Here is an 8,217-nt window from a genome sequence, read left to right as displayed (position 1 = left end):
AAAAATGTTCAGGCCTTGTGCCTAGAGTAGAAAAGATTATATGATCTCTGTACTTATTTTAAATCTGGTACTGATTTTATCAATCTCTATTTGTCAAACTCTTAAGTATCAAGATGTAAAACATGTATACACACAAATGCATGATTAACTTGTGTGCAGGTTCTGTCTACCAAATTTCACCAACAAGGCATTGTATAGAATCCTGTTGGATGGGTTCTACCTGGATTTTAAATATACAGCCTTCTCACACAGTGCCATGTTGATTCTGTCTGAGAATTATGGTAAGGACACCTGTTTGTAAAATGCTGTCATTTACATGTTAATTAAAAGACCAAGGAACCAGTTGATTGGACACCTGAATCTTGTCAAATGACGGAGACCCATCCATTAAGAACATAATCCTTTCTACTATAGGCACAAGGCCTGCATTTTTGTGGGGAGGGGGACAATTGATCACATCGACCCCAGTACTTGACTGGTACTTAATTGATTGACCCCAGAAGGATAAAAAGCAAAGTCAACTTCGGCAGAATTTAGAACATAATTAATGATAATGATTAGCTTATTCTCTGCAGTGCTCAGATGTGCCACAGTGTCAGGTGAAAATATATTGTCCCTATTTTCATATGTTGCAGTATATGCTTGGCACATACTTTGGCATGTAACAGATCAGCTCTCAAAAAGGAAAAAATAGGGAATTCTTCAACAGTTATACACACTTACACACATCATCCTCATCACCATAACCACCACCACCCACCTCTGTCTTCCATGCTGGCATAGGTTGGACGGTTCAACAGGATCTGGTGAATTAAAGAACTGCTTCATACTCCATTGCTTACTTTCGTATGGTTTCTGTGGTTGGGTGACGCTTCTTAATGCCTACCTCTTTAGGAAAAGTATCTGGTGCTTTTTTCATTGCATGATACTAGTGAAGATCATTTTTCTAACTTGCAAGGCTAAGGGCCTAAAGTGGCCCCTTTAACGGGGGGGGGGGGTGATAGAAAAGAAAGGGTACAATAATTCTAGACAGGGTAAAGAGAAATGGTAAGATAAGAGGAACAGATGTATGGTTGTAACAGGGTGGTAGTGGAGAGTAAAAGAGTAAACAATAACACAGTCGAGAGGTAATGGGGTAGGTTGTATTAGGGGTGGGGTCCAGGGCTATCCTACATTGTAAGGGTGAATATAGTAAGGGGGGAAAAAAAGAAATAGAAATATAAGATTTCAGTTTCAAATGACATATGAAATAGAAAAATTGAATAAGTATCAACAAAGTTACAAGCAAAAGAAAATATATAGTTACTTATGGTGGACCCTGTATTGTTTGGAATTGTATTAAAAAATTGTTGAAATATTTTATGTATTGAAAATACACATAAATTGCACATAAATTTTAACAACAAAATCTTATATGGATCCCCAAGAGCAATATGAACCCCAGTCGAGAACCACTGCTCTTCACAAAAAGGCAGGCATGGTCAAGAGAATACATGTTGGTAGAAGATTTGCTGCTATGAGCCATGAGTTTGGTTTCAATGAATCATTTGTTTCATTTAGAAAGTACATGGATATGATTCATTTATCACTGTATTTTTGGAACCAAATCCCTGTGATAAATGAGGATAGATGTGTAATAGAAGAGATAGGTGGGGGAAGCTATAAGAGAGGAAGAGATGAAAATTATGGATGGAGAGAGGTGAGTGTAAGGATACAAAGTAAGCGGGGGATGTAAGCTGATGATGTATCTGTATATATTGAAGTAAATACCATAATGTGTAATGTATGATGTTATATTTCCATGTATGTGTGTGTGTGTTGCAGTTAACAAAGCCAGATACGTCAGAAAGTAGGGCAGCAGCAATCCAACAATTGGTTGATTTGGAACGAGAATATATCGATTTTATGCATGGAGGTATTGAGCAATACTCTCGTCCATTACGGCATTGTATTATCAGTCAAAAACAACACACAGAACTCTTCCAAAATATTGAAAAGGTCAGTGCTTTACATTCTATATTTATTAAATTCTAACATTGCACAAATTTTGGGGTTGGAGTATATATAAAGTCTACCCAGTAATTGACTGGTGTGGAGGTACTTGGTCTAGTCATTGGGGTGTTCAGCTCATATCACAAGATTGTGGATTCAATCTCCAAGTTGGGTGGCACATTGTATCCTTGAGCAAAGATCTTCATTTCATGATACTCCAGTTTTCTCTTGCTAGTGCAGTCCTTCTCTCTCTCTCTATCTGTCATGTCCTAGATATTCTGTTAGGTGAAGAGTGAAGGGGCTAAGAGCTTATCTTGGTCTACTTGTGGTTACATAGACATCTGAAACAATTAACAAAACTGTGGTACATGTTACGAAGTCATATTTGCTCATGAATGACATCTGACTGTACTGTACTTAACTGGCACTTTACTTTATCAATCCAGGAGGATGGAGGGTAGATTTAATCTGAATACAGTTTGAAATCATTCTGTATTTATAGATAACAATTTGAACAGTAGTTCATATAGAAAACTATTCACTATTTAATCAAATCCTTGATCTTGATATATTGTATAATTTTGCTAAAAATTCTAATATGTGTGTGAATACATCCATCCATTTCTCTCTCTCTCTCTCTCTCTCTCTCTCTCTACACACACACACATACATGTACTAGGTACATTTTATTGTGATATTTGAACCATCCATAACATACGACACTATTTTGAAGGATTGTTCAAGATACAATACTCGTGTAAGGTCTGTTTCTAAATTGGTTAGTTCTTGTTCTTATTTATGTTGTTTAACCCCTGGTTGGCATGTCTGAACAGGCATATATCATCAAAAAATATACAAATTATATCTTCATCTTTTTTTTATTTAGACATAGTATAGCTATTTAGAACTACATTATCCAAAGTGTCCTGTTATTTTTTAAGGACAATTGGTATGATTCAAGGGAGATTTAGTTGCAGTTTCTAGCAAATCAGCTGACTACATAGAAAAATAGCTGCCTCAAGCTTAGTCTCACGACTCTGATGTTATCTGGGTTTCTGAGGACATTTTAATTACATGAGCTATATCTTTGGGGTTTATACTTGCTGTAATTTCTTATAATCTTTGGTAAAAGGCCAACGAAACTGGTATTTATTTTATCAACAAAGAAAGGATGCAAAGCATGGTCGACCTCAGCAATATTTGAACTCAGAACATAAAGATCTGGAACAAATGCTTCTGAGCGTTTTGTCCGACATACTAACAATTCTGCCAACACGCTGCCTTATTGATACTTGTGATAATAGACTAGCTGGAGAGAGAATCTTCTCACCTGCTCATTAATATTCAAATTTTGGGACAAGGCCAGCAATTTCAGGAGAGGGGGTAAGTTGATTACATTGATCTCAGTAATCTACTGGTATTTATTTTATCAACCCTGAAAGGTGAAGTTAATCTCAGTGGAATTTGAACTCAGAACATAAAGACAGACGAAATGCTGTGAAGCATTTTTCTTCATGTGCTAATAATCCTTATTTCTTTATTGCCCACAAGGGGATAAACATAGAGGGGACAAACAAAGGTATTAAGTCGATTACTGGTACTTAATTTATTGATCCCGAAAGGATGAAAGGCAAAGTCGACCTCGATGGAATTTGAACTCAGAATGTAACAGCAGACAAAATACCACTAAGCATTTTGCCCGGCGTGCTAACGTTTCTGCCAGCTTGCTGCCTATAATTATTAGCACAAAATTATGTTGTTCGTTAATATTGGAATTTAAAGCTAATTTGGTTCCAAAAGTACCACACAATGATAAACTTGTATGTTTGTGCATTTCATTTGAAGAATACTTTCTTTAGTCTTCATCCTAGTTTATCAAATATGAAATGTTATTCAATATAAGGGTTGGGATGTGTGGAACAGGTGATTTATTGTTAACTTCTTAACATACACATTTTTTTTCAGTTTCCATACCAAAAACATATTTCTTTATTATTTGTTTTGAATCTTGTCTATAAGGAAGAGTAAGTACACAAATTATTTTGGATCAGTTTATGATTTATTATGAAATTACTGGTAGAAATGATAATTACTGATCGTTAATGATAGGAAACTGGAAATATCATGGACGAAGTATTTCAGGGTAGAAATAAGTGACAAGTACAGTGAGCATATATTTTCATTCAAATATATATTTATCAGACATCTCTGAATGAAAATATACAGGATAATATATTAAGTGGTTAATAAACTTTCTAATTTATTGATTGACTTTCAGTTGGTGACATTGTCAGAATATCTTCTGAAACAGCTTCAATACAACACACCATCTTGTAGTTCCACGGAAACAGATGATACATCAGAGACTGATTCTAACATCATACACAATGTTGGCCTCATTTATAAATCTAAGGTAAGAATGTTGTCGTTGATGTTGATGGTGGGAATGGTGTTGTTGGGGATGTTGCTGCTGCTGCTGCTGCTGCTGCTGTTGTTGTTGTTGTTGTTGTTGTTGTTGTTGTTGTTGTTGTTGTTGTTGGTGGTGGTGGTGGTGGTGGTGGTGGTGGTGTTGCTATTGTTCATAATACTTTGATATTGTTGCTGTATTTTTATGTTGTAGCCATTGTTGGTTCTATGTTGTTGCACAACCACATATAAGTCCTGATCAAACAGGCTTACTGCTAAAGATGTTCCAACTATGGCCATCTCATTTTTTCAGGCACATTTGCCCAAGGTTCCACTATGTGGCAACTCAAGCATCATCTACAATTGTCTCAAGCCAACCAAAGCCTTGTGAGTGGATTTGGTTGACAAAAGCTGAAGAAAGCCTGTCGCACGCGTGTCTCAGTGTTTGGTCCCCCACCGCTGCTTAACTAGTGTTGGTGTGTTTAAGTCCCCATAACTTAGTAGTTTGACAAAAGTTACCGATAGGATAAGAACCAGGCTTTTTAAAAATAAAGTAAGTACTGGGGTCGATTCATTTGACTAAAAATTCTTCAAGGCAGTGCCCCAGCATGGTCACAGTCTAATGACTGAAACACGTTAAAGATAAAAAAGTAAAAGATTCATTATCCAATGTGTCCCTTTCTTGATATAGTAGGGTGTTGATATGAAGAGGATTTTGTTGCTGTTTGTAGCTGATCAAGCAACCTCATAGAGGCTTTAATAAATTCCACTCTACTTATTAATCCTTTCTACTATAGGCACAAGGCCTGAAATTTTGGAGAGGGGGATAGTTGATTACATTGACCCCACTACTCAACTGGTACTTAATTTATTGACCCTGAAAGGATTAAAGGCAAAGTCGACCTCGCTGGAATTTGAACTCAGAACGTAACAGCAGACAAAATACTACTAAGTATTTCGCCCAGTGTGGTAGCGATTCTGCCAGCTCGTTGCCTTTCACTCTACTTATCAATGCCAACCGCTTTACAGACGAACTGGGTGGGATCTCCCCCTCCCTCCCATATTAGCGCCAGTGAGTTTGCCAAGTAACTCTAAAGACAAAGGGAAAGCTCCCTTGACTGAGTGCAGTCATAGAAGAGAGGGAAGTGTGGAGAGGTTAACGTATGATAGAGGGATAGACACTGGTATCTTGCTATAAAGGAGATACATGGTTACCCCACATTATATAAGGGTAGGTGGGAGTGGCTGGAGGAAAGACAAGGATGGTGACAATGAGATGTCAGAGCATACTCTTTAAATGTGTCCCACTTTGGACTGTTTTTTTTTTTTTTTTTTTACCAGACATTGTATATCCAGGATTACATTGTCCAATGTTTTCTTTTAATGGTAGGGTAAGGTTTGGAGTGAGATTTTCCTGCTATATCTTCATCCATTCATTCTTCTCTCTGCTTACTACTCTTGAAAGGGTTGTGGGGTAGTCCTCAGGCACCTCCACCATTGGGTCCTTGGGGTAGTCCTCAGTCACTTCCACTACTGGGTCCTTGAGGTAGTCCTCAGACACCTCCACCACTGGGTCTTTGGGGTAGTCCTCAGACACCACCGCTGATAGGACCCAGTGGTGGAGGTGCCTGAGAAGTGACCATTAATATACTTTCCAACTGGATTCTTAAGCATGACCAATTAAGACAATCACTGCCTTCCACACAGGCTTGGGTTTTCCGGTGCTGGTATCACTTAAAAAGCATTCATGTACCTGTGCAGTGACATGTAAAAAGCACACAGCACCCTCTGTTAAGTGATTGGCATCAAGAAAGGAAGGGAATCCAGCCATAGAAACCATGCCATAACAGATAGCTGGAGTCTGGAGAGCAACATGTCAAACTGTCCAACCCATGCCAGCATTGAAAGTGGACGTTAAATGACAACAACCATATCCAACCATCTTATTTGTAGTCTGTGTCTAGGACTCCTGCCTGCTGGTCAGCTTGAAGAATCTGTCTTGTGATTCTTTCCTGTGACATCTCCATTATACTGGAGCTTTGACCTTTCATTGCTGAGAAGGTGTGGTTTGGTATGGTTAGGTTCTCTGTTCTCTGAGCTGTACACCTTGTCAAGTAACATCACTCCACAGATCCTTTGAAGAAACCCCCATTTTGGTCACTTCTGCTTGCAAGGATTTTTTTAATAAGCCCACTGGCTATTTGCAATGTAAGTGTCAGAATTGATACTGATAGTCTATATAGGCGCAGAAGTGGCTGTGTGGTAAGTAGCTTGCTTACCGACCACATCGTTCTGGGTTCAGTCCTACTGTGTGGCACCTTGGGCAAGTGTTTTCTACTATAGCCTCAGGCCGACCAAAGCCTTGTTAGTGGATTTGGTAGACGGAAACAGAAAGAAACCCGTCGTATATATGTATATATATATATATATATATATATGTTTGTGTGTCTGTGTTTGTCCCCCCAACATCGCTTGACAACCGATGCTGGTGTGTTTACGTCCCCGTAACTTAGAGGTTCGGCAAAAGAGACCGATAGAATAAGTACTAGGCTTACAAAGAATAAGTCCTGGCGGTCGATTTGCTCGACTAAAGGCGGTGCTCCAGCATGGCCGCAGTCAAATGACTGAAACAAGTAAAAGAGTATCATTGATGGGAAATTTGGCTGTTATAACACAACTAAATTTCTGTCACTGAAGAGCTCAAAACAGCAAAATCACATGATCTGGCAGTCCCGGTGGCAATTGCAGACAGGTCTTGTCAGCAATATAAATAAGAGTGGTTTTATGCATCACAAGTTTATATGAGAAGCCCTCTCAAGGTAAATAATGTAGTTTTTCTGTGTTTTAACGTAATGTTCATGTTAAGTTGGAGAATACAGTTTACTTTCTGGTAGTCATACTGCTTCTGTTGCTATTAATTATTTTGTAAAAAAGATATGTTATTGTCATATGAAATGTTTTTGTTATTTAATTTCTAGCTTCAGATGATCTGTCAAGCATACAAGGTTTATGCGCAGGGCCTCAGTCAAGCCAACACTGTCCTGAAAGACCTTCAGAATAATGCAAACTTCAAAATGTTCCTCAAGGTAAGTTTAAATGTGCATAACATGCATGCACACACACACACACACACACACACACACACACACACACAGACATGTATGTGTGTAGCATACATGTAGGTGCAGGCATGGCTGTGGGGTTAAGAGGCTCACTTTGCAACTACATGGTTTCAGGTTCAATCCCACTATGTGGTACCTCAGGCATTTGTTTTCTACTATAGTCCCACCACCCTGGATGACTAATGCCTTGTGAGTGAATTTTAAACAGTTCTCCTCCTCCTGCACCTACTCTTCCTTCTCTTCCTGCTCCTCTTCTTCTCTGTTTTTGTCTTCTTCTCCTCCTCCTCCCTTTTTCTTTGCCTTCAAACTCTGGTTTTGTTGGAACTCCTTGTGTCTTGCATGCAAAGTGAGCTTGCTACCTGCAGCCTTTGATACCATACTGTTTGTTCTTTTCAACTATTTAATATTTTCCTGATGATTCTGACTGTATTATTATTATTATTATTATTATTATTATTCAGTAGTTTTATTTTTATAGCATGCTTTCACTTCACTATCGAGCGCAGCTCTGTGTGCCTTGGGTATGTGCTGTGGTTTGCTGTGATGCTCTTATGGTTACTGTATTGAAAGTGTTTTGCGTAGGATGTGTGCAGTGCCCAGTAGTGCAATTTTCTGTATGTTATATATACTTGTTAGTCCTGGTGTTTTTGTTATGTATTTGTCTGAATATTTCTTTATCATATCAAATGCGCCTGCT

The 8,217-nt window shown here is 38.3% G+C and overlaps 1 protein-coding gene across 1 annotated transcript in view; it reads left to right on the top strand.

The window, feature by feature from the left end:
* The window catches only part of LOC106879318 (uncharacterized), a 34,105-nt gene that overhangs the window by 16,703 nt on the left and 9,185 nt on the right, over positions 1-8,217 (top strand). The window contains exons 9-11 of the mRNA XM_014928825.2: positions 1,825-1,998; positions 4,271-4,405; positions 7,377-7,484. Coding sequence (XP_014784311.2) covers positions 1,825-1,998; positions 4,271-4,405; positions 7,377-7,484 — 417 coding nt within the window. The remainder of the gene's footprint in view (positions 1-1,824; positions 1,999-4,270; positions 4,406-7,376; positions 7,485-8,217) is intronic.

This window comes from Octopus bimaculoides, chromosome 1, assembly GCF_001194135.2.
Source record: "Octopus bimaculoides isolate UCB-OBI-ISO-001 chromosome 1, ASM119413v2, whole genome shotgun sequence".
NCBI lineage: Eukaryota > Metazoa > Mollusca > Cephalopoda > Octopoda > Octopodidae > Octopus > Octopus bimaculoides.
Note: the sequence above shows the minus strand (reverse complement) of the source record. Positions and strands in the feature narration are given on the sequence as shown.